The sequence below is a fragment of the Chlorocebus sabaeus genome, chromosome 11 (assembly GCF_047675955.1).
Source record: "Chlorocebus sabaeus isolate Y175 chromosome 11, mChlSab1.0.hap1, whole genome shotgun sequence".
NCBI lineage: Eukaryota > Metazoa > Chordata > Mammalia > Primates > Cercopithecidae > Chlorocebus > Chlorocebus sabaeus.
In genome coordinates, this window is record NC_132914.1 from 19081627 (window position 1) to 19101869 (window position 20243).

Consider the following 20243-nt stretch of genomic DNA (forward strand, 5'->3'; position numbering starts at 1 on the left):
CTTATTAAATTCCCACCCTTCTTTCTATTCATTTTTGCTTTTTCTCTCTTTTCTTTTTCATTTTCTCTAGATAGCACCATTCGACAAAATTATCATATAGGCCACTTAAGAGTTTTAAATTTTCTACTAGACACAATGAAAAAATATACAAAGAAACAGGTGGAAATAAATTTTAATACTACAGTTTCTTTAACTCAATGTACTTCAAATATTATTTTAATGTGTAATCAAAATCATTGAGATGTTTCATATTATTTAATATGACAAGTCTTGAAAATCTAGTGTGTATTTTATGCTTATAGCATTTCTTAATTAAAAGTAGCCTCATTGCAAGTGATTAGTAACTGCTTGTATTCACTAACCACTATACTAGACAGCATAGCTCTAGATCGTTAAACACAAGCTGATCAAAATTGTGGTCTTGCCATGTATAGTGGTAAAAGGAGTAGTTCACAGCTCTTAGAAAGTGTGATGGAAACTCTATGTCTTTTAAACAACAGCAGAGATTTAATCTTAACTGATAATTCTAGTACAATATTATTTTATGAAAATAATTTCACCTAGAATTCTAGAACTAACAATAAGCCAGCATTCAAGGACAATGTAAAAATAGATATTTTCAGAAATAAAACCATTTTACATCCATAAATTATCTCTCTAAAAATTATTTAAAGATGTACTTCAGCAAAATAAACAATGAAGCCCTATGGAATACAGATCAATGGTTAACATAATTACTTAAAAAGTTCTAAAATATAGTTAAAAAAAAAAGAATGATATTAGTAGAGGCTCCTATCTATCTCTGCTTGCTTCACTTGCTGGATTAACATTCTTTATTTCCTTTACAAAACAGAATGATTAAGGCCCATAATTCATGGTTTGTTCTAGAAGAGTAGTTATCAAACATTTTGGTCTCAGAACCCTTTGAGTACCCCAAAAATAATTTTTGTGGACTTTGTCTATCAATATTTACCATGTTGGAAATTATAATTGAGAAATTTTTTAAGTACACATTTATTATTTGGATTAAAAATAATGATAAACTTATATGTAAATACACATAAAATATTTTTATTATAGATACTATATATTGCAAAACAAAAATAATTTGCGAGGAATGTAGCATTGTTGTGTGTTTAGAAATCTTTTAAATGTCTGGTTTAATTAAGACCATTGACTGCTTTTCCCTTTAGTCTGTTGCATTATCATGATTGAGTGGAAGTATGTAAAGAAAATTTAACCTTACACAAATACGGGTTTGCAGAAAAGATAAATATCTTAGTAGTCTTTTCAGATAATTGTGAATATCTTTCTTTATTACTACACCAAAATCAATAAGTAGTAATCTTTTAAAATTTAGTTACAGTGTGGAATATTTTAAAATATCAATAATTTTCACACTAGGCTACTTAGAGTCCATTGGTCTGTCTTGCCCTATTGATAAACCTCTTTTTACCCATGCAAGATTTGAAGCATCATGGATTGTCACTTTAGACAAATATGTTCATTGGATTCTGCAGATCTTCCAAATGTTGCCATATTTTATTATAAAATATCAAAAAGTACATTTTTTAATATTAACATTTTTCTCACCAGAAAAGTCTTTATGTATTGGCAAGCCGGCAAGCTCATAGTAGAAAATACAAATTTTACAAAATTCTTATTTCTGAAGTTGTTTTCCTTAAAGTGACAAGCTTAGCTTGTTCATTTTTGACTGCCAAACACCTGTCTGAATAACCATGGCTTCTCTGTAATTCTCTCATGTAATAAAATTGTTGCATGAAAAAAGTTACTTATCTTGCCACTCAAGGAATTGCAAGAGGGTTTTCCCTGACGACAACTTCTATATTATAGTATGCAGAAATGCTTTAACTGTTTTTCCTATATGTTCATATAGAAAATTAAAGACACATGTATTCAAGGATTTAGATTTAACAAAATTAATATTTTTAACCATTTTATCGAGGATATTTTTAAGTGACACTGATTTTTATTTCCTACAAGTGCATGTACACCCGGGAAGTGTCTCTTGTAGCTCCAGGGTTTTGTAGACAACATTTGGAGAACTGCTTCTCTAGCATAATAGTTTACTATAAAGTATATTATGCCCATGCACTTTTGCTGCTGTAAGTTGAGTTGTAAATGTACCTGGAGTCAGTTGTGTTTATTCCTGAACATTTTTATGCCAGTTCTATTGTTATTTTATTTAGGTAAATAAATGAAGTATTTACAGAATGATGAAATATGAGTGAACAAAGAAAGTCAGTGTTTCTATGAAAATTGAGTTAAAAAATTTTAAAGATAATTAATAGAGTCATTAAAATCTATTGTTGTTGAATTCAATGAGGAAACAACTTAGACTAGAAAAATAATTATAAAAATCTAAAGTGATTTTCCATCAAGTTGTTCTTTGACTCTGAGAAATTGCTCCACATTTAAGAAAGTAGAATAGGCAATTAAAGATAATTACTTATAGATTCGTTTTATATCAGAAAGATGACACAAAATTGTTATCAACTGACCCTTCATCCAATAGCAAAGACTTGCTGCTAATATCAGACCTTTGGCTAGTGAGAGGCTATTTAGTTTTGTTTAGTTTAAAAATAAACTATTTTTAAGCTATCTGTCTTCTTTATAATTCCCAACTTTAACTTTTTTGATCAACAAATCTACTACTTTTTATATTTCATTAAGTAAGTGATAAAAGAATCTGGAATTAATATTTGAAGTGATCTCTACTTGAGCAGTTGTAAGGTTCTAAGAGAGAACTGAATTGAAGTCATATTAAGCTCTAAATTTTATTTCAGAGTATCTGTCACATAGTAATTAAATTGAGATTACAATAGAAAAGCTTTAAGATATGTTTCATTTTCTTTAAAAAAGGCAACCACCAGAAAGTGAAAATATGTTTATGAATCTCAAGCCTCTAAAGATAAATAGAGAAAGAAGAGACTCAAAAATGGCTCAAGTAGCTCCAACACATGAAGGGAAATAATTCTAAAAGAAAAAATATAGTTAATATAAACCTAAAGTAATATAGCAGAAGGCACTACTATGTCTCGGATAGTTGAGACTTTTCTGATTAAAAGTCAAAGTCCCAAAAATGAATTAAAAGGAATTTATAGACTAGAGACATGACTAAAATAAGATTCTCTCATTTATAACAGAAATATGCGTGTTGCCTATTTATTTCAGCCTACAAAGAAAGTATAATAAGCTCTTGGGAATTATTTTTCCAGAAAAGGGGAAAGGGAAATTTTTTCTTATCTCTTTTATTTTGTAGAGTTGAGTACAATTTGGATGTATCCCATGAGAATATACTCCTATAATATAATTTGAAAAAAAATTATAGAGAAAAAATGCTTTTTCAACATCTGTTATTAACCCAAATCTAATAATTATGGTGCCAGACTCCATACACACACACATACAGACACACACACACGCGCGCGCGCGCGCACACACACACACACACACGGACATACACAATGAAGCAAAGGTAAGGAAAGAGCTAAGACCTAGTTTTTGAAAGCAGTAAAATTGGCAGATGTAGCAAATAAAAATACAGGCTATTCAGTTGTATTTCAAAGTCATAGATATTTTTAGTATATGTTTCATATATTATATTATGCATAGTCATATTAAACGTGTATATATACATATATTTATATACTTATATAAAGGTGTATATATACATATATACACACACACTCACACACGCACACACATCTAAACAGTATTAAAGTATTATATCTATACATCTATCTATATCTAAATATCTCTATATGTATATAGAGAGACACACACCTATATACACCTATATGGTATAAAGGGGTGTGTGTATGTGTGTGTATGGGTATGAAAATATGCAAAGAAACAGGTGGAAATAAATTTTAATACTACAGCATATGTGTACATATATATATACACACACCTTTAGTATAAATATGTATCAAATACTATATGAAATATATACTAAAAATATTCATTCATTGTTTCTCTGTAATTTATATATACTAGATGTATTAGTCAGTGTTCTCTAGAGGGACAAAACTAATAGGACAGATGTACATATAAAGAGGAGTTTATTAAGGTGTATTGACTCACATGTCACAAGGGGAGATCTCACAATAGGCCATCTGCAAGCTAAAGAGCAAGAAAGCCAGTCTGAGTCCTGAAACCTCAAAAGTAGGGAAGCTGACAATGCGGCCTTCAGTCTGTGGATGAAAATCCAAGAGTCTCAAAGCTGAAGTACTTGAAATCTGACGTTTGAGAGCAGGAAGCATCCAGCATGGCAGAAAGATGTAGTCTGGGAGGCTAAACCAGTCTAGTCCTTCCACGTTTCTCTGCCTGCTTTTAACCTAGTCATTCTGGCAGTTGTTTAGATCATGCCCATCCAGATTAAGAATGAGTCTGCCTTGACCAATCTATAGACTCAAATGTTAATCTCCTTTGGCAACACCCTCACAGACACACCCAGGAACAATACTTTACATCCTTCAATCCAATCAAGTTGACACTCAATATTAACCATCACACTAGACATCCAGTATATTATCTGGCAATTCTAGGAAAAAGTATACACGCAGGTGGATGAAATAAAGAAAGTCAGTTTTAAGTAAGCACGCAGTAGCCATACATGAGGCTGAAGTCATTGCACTGGTGTCAGAGTGCAGAATCAAGACTTCAACATACAGAGAAAAGGAATCTTTGAAAGCACTACTCTTAAGTCATTTCCCATAGCAGGAACAGGAAATCAGAGCTCTTAGCATGGAGTTGAGTAGAGGGAGATGAAAGGACAGGAACTTGAGTACATGTGATAGATTGTGAGGATGGCCCTTGAAGCAGACCTTTGGGAAGGAGGAAGGAGAAATCGGCAGTTTCAAGAACAAGTGAAGAAAAGCAGGGGTCATGCCTTTTGTCTAGATTGGCCATGTAAACAACTCAGGGAACAGTGTAAGAGCCCTATGGATATCCCAGGGACAAGGATCTAGGTTAGACTAACGGTTAGGATAGGAATAGGCATTGAATATATGTCATGAACACACTAACATTCACCATTTTGGCTAGTAGATAGGTAGTTACTAAGTTTTTTTAAGTATTGAAAACAACATGTTAAAATAGAAACATTTAAAAAGAATTTACTATATAGTATAGTAAATTCTATATAATTATTCTACATAATTCTATATATTTTTGTTCATTCATTTTGCAGATTAATGGTCTATTTGTCTGGCATTGTTGGAAACAAGTTATCCCAAATATTTACTGAATTTTCCATATAAGTAAAATTATCATCTTAAGGACTACAAGTATCTCATATACTTTTTTTTTCTCCTGAAATCCTTCATATGTTTAAGGCCCTTTGAACAGTGTGCATTAACATAACTCATCCTTTTCTCAATGACTAAGAGTCACCAGAGATATCAAAATTTAAAGCTGTAAAGGGACTTATACAGTAGAAGCCCTTCATTTCACAGAATAATCAAATTGTGTTTATAAGCAATATGTTGCAAAAGAGTAATTCATTGTGCTCTTCAGTTAATTTGTGCTTGGTAAATATTTATAGGAAAAAAAGAAAGAGAAAGGAATGGAGACAAATAAAATAATGCCAGTAGAAATCTCTGAAATAGGTATAATTTTTTTTTGTTTATTCTGCTTGTCAACCCTTTGATGTAGACGTTACTATTCCAACTTACAAGAGAAAATATTGAGTTTCAGATAGTTTTAGTTTAATTGGCCTTCCTAAGGTCATCGAGCTCGTAAATCTGTCTCTAAAGCTCGTGACATTTTCACCACATCCCATTGCTGTGAGATAAGGTCCCCACACAGACATAATGGCATCAGTTAGACCACCCAGAAGCATGCTGTCATCAGCTTTGAACTCTGAGATGGCTGCGTAAGACTAACTTAGAATACGCAAAGTATCATTTAAAATTTATTGTGATAATTCTAAAGGTGTCTAATCATTTAATCATTTTCTAACTTATCAATGCACATAAAAATAATTTCACTATTCATCTATATCTATGTATTTATATTTCCTCTCATATTATTCATTTATACACAAAATATATAATGCATATATATTCACAACACACACACACACACACACACACACACACACACTCTCAGCTTACTTTTACCAAACTAAGTTCCAAAAATAAAAGAAAATGAAGTCAGAGAGGAAAACACATATTTGGGGCTATTATGGGAGGATGTGATTGTGTTCATTTTTTCTCTTTCAGCGATCACTCTTTGGGGAGCCACAAAATGTTTCAAAAAGATAAATCTGTTATTCAACTCCAACTGCAGAAAAGTAGGGAAGCTCCAGGAAAGCTATCTCGAAAGGTAAGACTTTCTTACTTTTGGTTTCAACTAGCAAACTGACTGTTTTAAGGACAATATTTCTAATTTTTGAACTATTGCCAATTTGGAATTATATAGCTTAATTAATACATGTTTATTTAAATATATTCATTGAAAAATGATGAAATATATAAATATAAATACCTGTTAATGATTTGAACTGATGCAATAACATGAACGCATTACTGTAATCTTAGTGTTATGGACTGAATGTTTGTGTCCCCCTAAAAGTCGTAAGTTGAGGCCCCAGGTGATAGTATTAGGAAGTGGGGTCTTTAGGAGGTATTTAGTTTTAGATGAAATCATAAAAACAGAGTCCTTATGATGAGGTGGTAAGTGCCCTTACAAAAAGAGTTTAGAGTGCTCTGTCTTTCTCTTTCTCCCTCCTCCCTCTCTATCACCCTTTCCTCTTTCTTCTCACTATGTTAGGATACAGCAAGAAGGAAGCTGTCTGCACACAGGAAAAGGGCCCTGACCCTGATTATAAACTTGAAGTCTATAGAATGAAGAGAAATAAATGTACGTTGTTTAAGCCGCCTGGTCTCTGGTATTTTGTTATAGCAGCCCAGTCTGACTAATACACTGAGTATAACAAATCTGTTGGTTTCTTTCCAAAATCATTTGTGAGACACTTATTAAGGTTATCATATTTATACTTTTCACTTATCTTCTTAGAAGTAAATGAAAGAGAAAATGTAATGGGGAATCACTAAAGGCAGAAAAATAACTTGTTTTCTGTGAAGACTGTTTATGTCAACACAGCTTAAATTAGCACAGATAAACTTTCATAATATATATAATAAAGCTCCCTAGAAAAGGATGACTATGCTTTAATGATACAGCTTCATGCTGTTAGATGTGAATTTTACTCCCTGTGTCATGTTGTGAGTTACTTCCAATTCAAATTGCACAGTATGCACTGAACTTTGATATTATGGCAGTTTTTATCTGTAGAATCTTAAATTACTTACTTTAAGCAAAAATCCTCTCACCCTGTCATTTATATTAGTTAACAGATTTCCAGTGGATGATTTCTTTTTTTTCTAGTATGAAGTGTTTCATCATAAGAATATTTCAGGTAGTACATTAGGTTGCAATATATCTACATGGAAAATAACATAATGAGGCCAAAAGAGAGTTGTTTAGAAATATTTTTTGGATCTTGTGTTCAACTTAGCTGCTGTTGACAGCTCCAAGGCTATACATCTGAAATCTCCAGGAAAACATATTATAAAGTGCAACTGACCCCGTCAGTTTTAAACTTAAGATTCTTCAGATTGCCCTCAATGTTGAGAAAAAAAGTTGAAATCATCATATTTCATTGGAGCATGGGGGAAGAAGATAAAATATATGATTCTAATTTGGATGCTGCTAGAATAATAACTTATTGGTAGTAATTAACAAATCACTAACATTTCAGACTCATATAAATTAAGGTCTGTTTAAAAACTCATGTAACTCTATTATTCTGATATAGGGCATACATTTAATGTCTGAGACTTTAACATTTCTATCACATTTAATCTTTTCAATAATTCTATAAGGTAAACACTATTAAAAATAAGGAAACTGTATCACAGGGAGGAATCAAGACTTTCCCAAGATTAAAATCATGAAACTGATGGGCAAAGAAGGATAGATTTGAGCACAGTCAGTGAGTCTTCGGAGCCCATGCATTCCTACCAACTTATATGGGAAATATGCTCAGAATTTGCAGTATATTCTCAAAGGTTTTGGATGTGTGTTTCAGGTCAAAATTCTAGCTTTATGCAGGCACGTGTGTGTGTGTGTGTGTGTGTGTGTGTGTCTGTGTGTGTAATTTTTTTCCACAGCTAATATCCATGTAGCTCAAAGTCTGGGGCATGACAGGTGATTGATAACTAACAATATTATGTATATATTAGGTGCCAATTGATGTTCTTAGTGCTTTAAATGAATTAATTGATAGTAGCCCAAGAGCAAAGAATAAATACAACTATTTTTCTATCTTATAAAAATAAAAGAACTGAAAAGTTAAGAGATTATTTAAATCATCCAAAGTCTCACAGCTAGTAAATAAGGGTGATGAGATCAGAGCAAAACTAATCTGCCTACAGATCACACTATATGATAATGTTGACCAGTGCAGTTATATAGTGCAACTGACTCTGTCAATATTAAACTTAAGATTCTTCAAATTACCCTCAGTGTTGAGAAAAAAAAATGTGAGATAATCATATTGCTGTCATCACCATTGTTATCATGTCCAGGGACAAGCATATTGCTATCTCTGGGTGTATAATGTGTAGTTCTCATCAGAAATGCCTGTTTTTCAATATGCCATTTGGATCACAGTGGGAATTAAGTTACGTGGTTCTTTTTGATGCTTCATGATTCAATTTACAAGCTTGTCCATCCTATAATAAATATCACCGATTCTTGGATAATTCAACAACTCATAGGCAAAAAGTATAAATGCCTTTTCTTATCCACAACTTTTGCTAATATTGATGCTGTTGTTTAAAATGGATAATACTTGAACCCGGGAGGCGGAGGTTGCAGTGAGCCGAGATTGCACCACTGCACTCCAGCCTGGGTGACAGAGCTAGACTCTGTCTCAAAATAATAATAATAATAATAATAATAAATGGATAATACACTTGATGGCAAATATATTTATATATTTGTATATCCTCCATTCATGCAATAAGTATTTGCTATGTAACTGCTGTCTATTAGGCCCTACACTAATGTGTAGGTAGAGTAGTGAGCAATATCAATAAGATCTCAGCCCTCAGGGGTTCAGGGGATGCAAATGGCACCGATTTCCAATTAAAAAGCAATGGTAACTTCCATGCAGAATATGAAAAAGGCATTCTGTATCTCCATCTCTCTAAGCCTTGATTTTTTTTTTTTTTTGAGATGGGGTCTCGCTCTGTTGCCCAGGCTAGAGTGCAGTGGCATGATGTTGGCTCACTGCAACCTTTGCCTCTCTGGTTCAAGCAATTCTCCTGCCTCAGCCTCCTGAGTAGCTGGGATTACAGGCACATGCCACCATGCCCGGCTAATTTTTGTATTTTTCATAGAGATGGGTTTCACCATGTTGATTAGGCTGGTCTCAAACTCCTGACCTCGTGATCCACCTGCCTCAGCCCCACAAAGTGCTGGGATTACAGGCGTGAGCCACCGCACCTGGTCCAAGTCTTGATTCTTTCAGGATTTTTTTTTTTTTTTTTTACATTGCATTTCAAAGGGGAAGATTATTATATTTTATTAAAACTTTAAGGATTTACTTCCAGGAACTGGGATAAGTACTTTATACAGTATATACAACCTAATAACAATTGATTCATTTAACAAATAAAACTTGTTACATGCCATTCATAGTACTTGCGTTTTCTAGAATGTAGAGTTCACATCCTAGTTGAGAGACAGACAATAAACAAATGTATACAATGAATGTAGAGTTATGTGCTCTGAAAGAATATATAGCCAGCTCTAAAAGTTGAGAGAAGCACCTAATGCGGATGAATAAGAGGGGCTAGTGATGGTACTTGCTTTTCTGTCTAAATCCTGGAGCACACAGGCCTAGCTCTGATCTTTAGAAATGAGGAATATTAAATTTGCTCATTTAGCCTTCTATAAAAAAGCAAAAATTCTGGTTTCATATTGCTCAATTTCAAATGTTCACTTTTAGGCAAATTGTTAAATTCTCTGTACCTGAATTTCTTCATCTAAAAATGTGAATAATGATAGTTCTTACCTAATGTAGTTATTATGAGAACTCAATTGAGAAATATTATTGGGGGAAATAAAATATCGGGGGAAACCCCACCCCCCAATATTAAACATGGGTTCTTTTCTATTTCCCTAAGTGTTGGCTGGTCTGAGAAATAAAGGGAAAGAGTACAAAAGAGAGAGATTTTAAAGCTGGGTGACCAGGGGAGACATCATATGTCGGCTGGTTTCATGATGCTCCCTGAGCCGTAAAACCAGCAAGTTTTTATTATTGATTTTCAGAAGGGGAGGGAGTGTACGAATAGGGTGTGGATCACAGCGGTCACATGCTTCACAAGGTAATAAAATATCACAAAGCAAATGGAGGCAGGGTGAGACCACAGGACTAGAGGACAGGGTGAAATTAAAATTGCTAATGAAGTTTCGGGCACGCATTGTCATTGATAACATCTTATCAGGAGACAGGGTTTGAGAGCAGACAACCGGTCTGACCAAATTTATTAGGCCTAAATTTATTAGGCAGGAATTAAATTGCCTAAATTTATTAGGCAGGAATTTCCTCATCCTAATAAGCCTGGGAGCGCTACAGGAGACCAGAGCTTATTTCATCCCTTCGTCTTTGACCATAAAAGACAGCAACCCCCAAAGCAGCCATTTCAGAGGTCTACCCTTAGGGACCATTCTCTTTCTCAGGGATGTTCCTTGCTGAGAAAAAGAATTCAGCGATATTTCTCCTATTTACCTTTGAAAGAAGAGAAATATGGCTCTGTTCCTCCTGGCTCACCGGCAGTCAGTGTTGAAGGTTATCTCCCTTGTTCCCTGAACATTGCTGTTATCCTGTTCTTTTTCCAAGGTGCCCAGATTTCATATTGTTCAAACACACATGCTCTACAAACAATTTGTGCAGTTAATGCAATCATCACAGGGTCCTGAGGCGATATACATCCTCCTCAGTTTAGGAAGATGATGGGATTTAGAGATTAAAGACAGACATAGGATATCACAAGGGTATTGATTAGGGAAGTGATAAGTGTCCATGAAATCTTCACAATTTATGTTCAGAGATTGCAGTAAAGACAGGCATAAGAAATTATAAAAGTATTAATTTGGGGACCTAATAAATGTCTATGAAATCTTCACGGCCGGGCGCGGTGGCTCAAGCCTGTAATCCCAGCACTTTGGGAGGCCGAGACGGGCGGATCACGAGGTCAGGAGATCGAGACCATCCTGGCTAACACGGTGAAACCCCGTCTCTACTAAAAATACAAAAAACTAGCCGGGCGAGGTGGCGGGCGCCTGTAGTCCCAGCTACTCGGGAGGCTGAGGCAGGAGAATGGCGTAAACCCGGGAGGCGGAGCTTGCAGTGAGCTGAGATCCGGCCACTGCAGTCCAGCCCGGGATACAGAGCAAGACTCCGTCTCAAAAAAAAAAAAAAAAAAAAAAAAAAAAAAAGAAATCTTCACAATTTATGTTCTTCTGTTGTGGCTTCAGCTGGTTCCTCCATTTGGGGTCCCTGGCTTCCCACAACAAAATATAAACAAAGAGCTTAAGTCAGTGCCAGCACCTAGTATGACTACCTAAGTATTAGCTATTGATGTCATAAAATTGGATGTTTCACTGTGTGCTATTTTGGTCCTTTACAATTAAAAATTCTAAAACATTATTAACATTAATTTGCATTAAAACATTTAGAAATTTACTTATGATGTTGCAAATATTGAGAGAGATGGACATTTTTGTGTTATGTCAAAATAGTATATATACTGCAGTATCATGACTTTTGTTGATATATCAACAATTTTAATAAATCACAATTTTTCTTGTAAGCTTTCATACCCATAAGCAGGATAAATTTTAGTCTTAATTGAAATTTCTATATGTAACAAGAAAATAAAAATAAACTGATAATTGGTTTGGTTTTGAGGTAAGTTTTATAAAATTTTATTTCTAAGACATATATGATTTATTGATTAACTTAATATAACTGAAACAGTTTTATCAACTTGTGTCTCATCTTCATTATTTGAATTGCCCTATTTAAAATTTTCTGAATTGCCCTATTTAAAATAAGTAACCCTTGATTCGTATTTTTAATTTTACATATACATCATAAAGAGATAGCAAATGTTCTCTCAGTTTTGTTTTTTATAGTGGTGTCAAAATTCTCTGTAATTTTCAGGATTTCAGCTGTAAGTAAAACATTTATGAACAATTATAATCTTTCTAATAAAACTGTAAAATTGTCTTGATAGTATTCTTTTTCACATAATACTAGGAATATGACTATCATCATTATGTTAAGTTTATTGATACCATTGCCTTGCAGTAGATACTTTAGAGCTTTCTAATTGTGCAAAGCTCAATTCATCTTAGATAATATTTTTATTTTAAACTTGATAATATTACACTGAAATAGAATAATTTAATCCATATTTCAAGAGAACAAGAAAGTTGTTCTAAAAAAAAAAAAAAAAAGGCCAGGAGCAGTGGCTTAGGCCTCTAATCCCAGCACTTTGGGAGGCCAAGGCGGGCAGATCACCTGAGATCAGAAGTTTGAGACCACCCTGGCCAACATAGTGAAACCCCATCTTTACAAAAAATAGCTGGACCTGGTGTTGCGCATCTATAATCCCAGCTACTCAGGATGTTGAGGCACAAGAATTGCGTGAACTCTGGAGGCAGAGGTTGCAGTGAGCCAAGATCACACATTGGCAGTCCGGCCTGAGTGACAGCAAGACTCCATCTCGAAAAATAAATAAATAAATAAATAATAAAAAGCAGGTTGATGATCTTTAGAAATCATCCAGGGTTTCAAAATTTTAAATCTGCTACCTTGATTAGCTATGAAAAACTTAATATTTTAAAATTTGTTTCCTTTTTTATCTATCTCAAATTTGATCAAAAATATTGCCAACATTGTAGATATTAATCATAAAATCAAGATTTTCTTATAGCTCAGGGGAACATTCACAGAACATTTACAGCAATAGATTTTTGTATGAGAAAAAAAATTTTTAACTTTTTCCTTTTTCCTTAAGGCCAAGGTATGACTTCAGCTTTAGGGAAAAGTTAAATTCACACTATCTTTCATGGACCATTACAGGAATTTTCCTCCAGCTTTTGTTTTTCTTCAAGATCTGTTAATAATTTAACAAAAAAATGTTTCCAATACATGTAGCTTACAAAGTTATTTTTCCTCCAGCCTATGGAGGTATTTAAATTGAAAAAAAATTTCTAGTAAAAGGTACTAAGGCAAATACTGAAAATATTTCTGGAAACCAAATAAATTGGTTTTTAAATGAATATGATTATACTTTCCTAGAAATATGTAAAAAGTATATTCTTTATATTCTTGCTTTGGTTTTAACTTCTGAAAGAAGGCAAGTGCCAAATATTACAGTTCAAATCTTACTTTTTTATTTTTACTCTGTTTTTCACTTTCTGTTTTCCCTCTTCTTTTACTATGCTTTTCATGACTACAGTTTAGCTTTCTCTGTTGCAGAAAAAAGTTGTCTTGTCACTATCACACTTTTTATTTTAGCTGTCCCAGTGACTCTATATGTAAATTTCTAGAAGGTTAGACTCACATCTTCATTTCTCAGCCATTCTACATAGTGTTTCTTTTTCACAGCATGTAGTCAAAATACTGTTTTATAACAGTGACCTTATTCTTTCCATCTAACTTAGCTTCCTTCTTCCTCTTCACAAAACAAACCAATATAAAAATTAATTTACCTTCGACATTGGGCCATATAAAGGTTTGCCTTCTGATGTTTACTGTCTGAATCTCTAATAGTCAGTTTTAAAAATAGACTGTGTTTATTGACACACAAGATTACATACACCCCAGGCATTAAGGGACTCACTCAGATCTCAACCTTAATGCCACTATGTGGTGAAATAGTGCAATTATGATAAGACATACTGCATTCTCTGCATACTTGCAAAGGGTTTTCATGAATGCCCTGTTGCAGGAAAACTAGTCAAGAAGTTAAGGTATGAGTGTGTGTGTGCGTGTGTTGTGTGCACACACATATAGGCCATAGGCATGATATTTTAAGATGAGTAGTTCATGCTTATATAGGAAGAAAACAAAATGCCAACTAACTCCTAGAATTTATACCTTCCAGTAATTGTCATTAATTAGCATAATTTAGTGCTCATGAAACGGAAAGCTTTCTTATACTGACATTTTGGCAGCAAGATGTGGTGAAGCTGAAAAATGAAGGAGTTGATTATGTGTCTGCTCGCCCATCTGGCAAAATGTCAGGCTTTACACTGCCATGGCATGCATAGCCTAAATATGAAAAAAAAAAAAAAAAGTTCATGTATGTGGGAGAAGTGGTGCCTAAAAATCTACCTTCCTACTTAGTAGGAAAATTTAGTGTTTGACCTTGGTTGATGCCATGATGTTTTTCAACTGTTTTTTAGGCTTATTCTCAACCAAAACTAAGCTTTCTGCTTTACTTTTGAAAAGGCTTATATAGTAAAGGAGAGTCTTGTAAGGTCTTTAAGAAAAAATATAAACGTGATGAATGAGGGTTATCAAAATAGGTGAATAAAATGGCAGCAGGAAGTTACGGACCTATTTTTATCTGGTACTCATTTCTATTCACTCTATAAATATTAATATATTCTGCTGTCTACAGCATGAAGAGGACCACAGTCAGTTTTATCTGAACCAACTTCTAGAATTTATGCATATTTGGAAAGTATCGAGGTAAGACATTTTATATTTGTTGCAAGATTACTTTCTGATTGAATTCTCAAATGTCAAATCTCAGTATTTTTCAGTTGATTGTAAAAACTCTCCTTTCACTGGGACTGAGGAAGCTAATGTTCTTTTAATAGGCACATTCTGTTAATAATTATCCATTCTTCAAAGTTGTTCAGATATATCTGAAGAGTTGCTAACACTTTGCAGAACATTCTAACATCCATTTAAAAAAATCTCTGCTGCTGGTTATTACATTTTCAAGGACTTGTTTTCCTGATTCATTTTGTGAATTTGGGTTTGCATATGTCACTTAAGCTCTTTGTAAAACAAGTTTAATACTTCGAAGGTAACCATCTCCTACTTAATTTGTTTCTGAAATCCCTGAAAATAAATGGTATATCATAAATAGAGGAGTGTAAATTCAAATTGGAAAACTCGAGTGAAAACAAGTGAACATATCCTACTTTATTCTTATATCTAAATGTATGCATGTATTATTTGGAAGAACAGACTTATCAGGTAGCTAAACTGGGAGTTTGGGTATATCTACAACTAAGGCTGTTGTGAGCTGAACCAGGAGAAAATGTAGTGTGGGAGATACAGGTCATACATCTCTAAAGTAAAGCCTGATATAACATATGAGCTAAATTTACAATAGCAAAGACATGGGATCAACCCATATGCCCATCAGTGATTGACTGGATAAAGAAATGGCACATATACACCATGGAATACTATGCAGCCATATAAAGGAATGAGATCATGTCTCTTGCAGGACATAGATGGAGGTAGAGGCCATTATCCTCAACAAACTGACACAGAAACAGAAAACAAAACACCACACATTCTCACTTATAAGTAGGAGCTGAACAATGAGAACACATGTACACATGGAGGGGAACAACACACACTGGGGCCCATCAGAGTTGTTGGAGAGGGAGAGCATCAAGATAAATAGCTAATGCATGCAGGGCTCAATACCTAGGTGATGGGTTGATAGGTTCAGCAAACCACCATTGCACATGTTTACCTATGTAACAAACCTGCAGGTCCTGCACACGTTTCCTGGAACTTGAAATAAAATAAAATTGGCCAGGCGCAGTGGCTCATGCCTGTAATCCCAGCACTTTAGGAGGCCTAGGTAGGCGGATCACAAGGTCAGGAGTTCAAGACCAGCCTGGCCAACATAGTGAAACCTAACTCTACTAAAAATACAAAAATCAGCCAGGCATGGTGGCATGTGCTGTAGTCTCAGCTACTCGGGAGGCTGACAGGAGAATCACTTGAACCCAGGAGGTGGAGGTTGCAGTGAACTAAGATCACGCCACTGTACTCCAGCTTGGGCAACCTCATCTTTTTGAGGTGAGTGAGACCTCATCTCAAAAAACAAATTGATTAATTAATTTAAAAAATAATAAAATAAAATTAAGTTTAAAACATAAATAAAAATATGAGCTAAAATTGGCTTTAGTGACTATGTTGGGTAATGATATTGTGAAGTTATTATTATATATTTATATATATTATCTCATCTAATTCTTTCTAAAACTCTGTGATAATACATATTATCCTGTTTCAAAACTAAAGAAACTGAAGTTCTGAGAGGCTAAATAACTCTCCTAAGGCCATTCTGGTCATCAGTGGCAGGGCTACAATCAGGTCTGCCTGAAATTTACAAAGGATATTTTCTTTCATTAAACTATTGTGTTTTTCCATGTGCCCTTCTCTGCCACCCTTCTCCCTAAAAATATCCATCTTCACTCCATAAAATCATAGAATGGCTAGGACTAGAAAGGACTTTAAACATAATCTAACACCAATTTTCATTTTATAGATAATTACAGGATTCCACCATAGATTTCTGTTGTATAACATATAAACAAGGTCTGTAGTTTCCTTTTTCCAAAATAAATCTACCCAGGGGCGGGGGAAACAGAGAGAAAGGCAGAGAAACAGACATACACCTCAAATATGAGAAGTTTTTCAAAAAGCAGGAAATCCTTGGGACACAAAGGACTATTTTGAAAGGGTTGGTGGAGGGTTGTTGCACCTTTTAAGTCACTACTACCTTGGGGACAGAGAGGCAAGTCAAGGCTGTGAGAAGACAGTGAGAGAAGGAGGCTTTCATTCTGTTTTTGTCTTACCCCTGCCATTGCCTGCCCCCTAGCAGACATTTGATGGCCAGTGTGCAGTTGCAGGGGTCCAGAGGGTTAATGCAGGGCAAAGCAAAGTTCTGCTGTAGCAAGGAGTAGAGGAAACATGTCTGGGACAGCCTAGCTTCAGACTTTATGCCTCCACCCCTCCCTCCAATCCCAGGGCAGTGGATTACAGTCTGGGGTGATACCATCTCCCAGCGCTATTTCTTCTGTGGTAAGGAAACTAAAAACAGAAGTTCAAAAACTTGGCAACCATCACACAAATATTTAATCCCATAGCCATGACTAAAACCAAGTATCTAACTCTCAGTCAGTGCTTATTACACTTCCATCATGTTCTGACCCTTCCCCCCTTATCTTTCTCAAAGGGTATCTAACACAGAGACATTCTCAGCCTTATAAAGGCCACTGTAGAACTTTACTTTTGGGGATACAACGCTTCCCTGCCTGCCCTCCTCAGAACACCGTATTGGGTCATCAAAAAAATCAAGCACTGGATGGCAAGGGCTTTGATTTCAGCTCTTCTCTTTTATGACTCAACTTCCTCTTAGAAGTTGAGCAAATCACTCACCTTCACTAGTTCCTAGTAGTTTTTTCTATAAAATAGATACAATATCCAAAAACAAAGTGCTGAAGTGGGTACATTCTTGGTGATACTAGTAGTTTCAGGTTTTATATAAAACACTGCCATTGCCCAAATCTTTAGTTATTATTTTCCTCCCCTTTCATTGACTTTTACATATTCTATGCATTTTGTCTTTGAACTGACAGAGGGACTTCAACTAAAGTGATAATGTAAAAAAAATGAGAATGCAGCTACTGTAAAAATAATGCTGTATTTTTTCATGTTGCGTTTTTGAGTTGTGTGACTTATGATTCAATTTAAGTCAGGAGTTTTCAAGACAAATAAGAAGGTAAAGTCAATAATGTTTGGGAAAATAATTTTTGAACAGCGAAGCTCAGAAGAATTTCTGCTCAAATTGCATGGCTTCTCCCTAAGCATAGATAAAGCTGGAGCAATAAGAGAAGCTTAGGAAAGAAAAATGCAGAGGTTTGGTGTCAGAGACAACCCCATATATTATAAATATAAGCCATTAATTCCAAATGCAATTATCTACAAGATTTTGCATACTTAATATTTCTTGATGTTAATATATGCCATTATCTGCTTATGAATCCCTTTGCAACTTACAGTTTGAATTAAGAGTACTTTTATATAATGATCAGCCTTTGAGAGGTTTGGTTAATTTATCATTAATTCTTTGGAGTTCTAAGACTTTCAAATATGTTTGTAGTCTATCAAGTTATACAAACTTTATAAGGTACCCTTCTGAGATGTTTTTAAAATTATGTCAACAATAATCCTTTTTATACCATGCCTACGATAGTATCATGGGCAAAACAGAATTTGTGATAAATGTTTGTGCTAAAGGTAATGTAAGTTTTCCCATCCAATTTTAAATAAAGTTTCTATTTTTTATTTTCCAGACAATGTCTCTTAACAGTCATCAAAAAATATGACTTCCACCTGAAATATCCATTTAAAACCCAGGTATTGATTTTTGTTACTTTAACCATTAATTCAGTAAGCATTTTTAAAGCACCTACTACTTTTCTAAAACTGCAAATTTTGAAGATGACAAAAATGAATAAAACAGAGGATCTACACTTGAAAGGCGTTCATTTCAACCTGGAAAAATAGACGAGTAGAAAGGCATATGCAGTAAAGTGCTACAGCTGCTGAGGAAAGACTGTATGTATACAGATGCATAAGAAAGAATGGTCAGTTTTTTCCATTTGAGCTGAATGTTGACAAATGAGTACTGCATGTGTCTCCCAGCCAGAGAGGGGCATTGTGAAGAAAGGTGGGGAGTAGAGATAACTTTCAGCAAAGAACAATATGAACAGAGGCACTTTGGGAGGCAGAGGCACGCAGATCACGAGGTCAAGAGAACCAGACCATCCTGGCCAACACGGTGAAACCCCGTCTCTACTAAAAATGCAAAAATTAGCCGGGTGTGGGTGCCTGTAATCCCAGTTACTTGGGAGGCTGAGGCAGGAGAATCGCTTGAACCCGGGAGGTGGAGGTTGCAGTGAGCCGAGATCGGGCCACTGCACTCCAGCCTGATGATAGAGCGAGACTCAGTCTCAAAAAAAAAAGAGAGAGAGAGATAGAGAGACAGAAAAAAGTCAGGAGCCAGCCTGGTGTGATTAGGAAATTATGACATTTGAAATGGCTGTTCAAATGTTAGAGGTTGGAAAAAAATCAGATGAAAGAAGCAGACAGGGGCCAAATTACGTATGATCTTATGGACCTTTTATGGCCAATTTTATGATTTTCTACTTTGTCCACTTATGACATGGAGCCATTAGGTAGAGTAGTAGAATGACTGATGGATGATTAGAAGGACATTTCATTAGCACAAAAAGATGATGAGGGCATGGACAAACACTCTACTATAGGGATGATATGAGGGGACAGATTCATAAGAAGTGAAAATGTACAATTTATATAATTTGGTGGCATTCTATGTGCCGAGAATAACTCAAAATTCCCGGGCTGCTTACTGACTCCGTGGAGACATCAATTCACTATAATAGTGAAGAGAGAAGGTAACATGGCAGAGGAGTGATGAACTCAGTGCAAGGCTGTGGCAATTTGGTCACCTATTGGGCACTGAAGCTGTGATCTCCATTAGGCAGATTATTTCTTACAGCTTCTTCTTCCAGGGAAGGTTTAGCCTTCCACAGATGAAACATCATATTATTACAGAATATTGTGAGTCAGGGAACATTTTTTAAACAAGTGACTTCTTTCTTTCTGTTAAATAATTGATTCCTGATATAAATAAAAGGGTACATGTCTCAGATAATAACTATTTGTAATATCAATAAACATTAAATGTATCTGAAAATAATAAATTCTACTTATTGATGTAGATACTGAAATCATTTGTGACTTCCACATAAATATCTAAAGACATGGAGATTACAAATACAAGACTTATGTTTCTCCGTAAAGTGTAATCCTCTCACCCTAATTCTGTTTTTTCCTACTCCAGCCTGATCTGAGTCTGTAAGTTTAAAATGTGGAATGTGAAAAGAATCCACAATTAGCTTGTTTTAAGTCTCATAAAATGTTACGGTTACTACCTCTAATTCAGCCTTGTGAGAGTCATTCTTTCTCATGTAGAATGTGAGACTTACCAGGTTACCAGGATATATTAAGATTTAATTCTTAGAGTATTTTTGTCTCTTTACTATGTGTAGATATACTTTTGAGG

General features: G+C 34.7%; 1 protein-coding gene across 1 annotated transcript in view; it reads left to right on the forward strand.

The window, feature by feature from the left end:
* PIK3C2G (phosphatidylinositol-4-phosphate 3-kinase catalytic subunit type 2 gamma) overlaps positions 1-20243 on the forward strand; it is a 383353-nt gene that overhangs the window by 22790 nt on the left and 340320 nt on the right. The window contains 3 exon segments of the mRNA XM_007967793.3: positions 6249-6351; positions 14736-14806; positions 18448-18511. Coding sequence (XP_007965984.3) covers positions 6249-6351; positions 14736-14806; positions 18448-18511 — 238 coding nt within the window.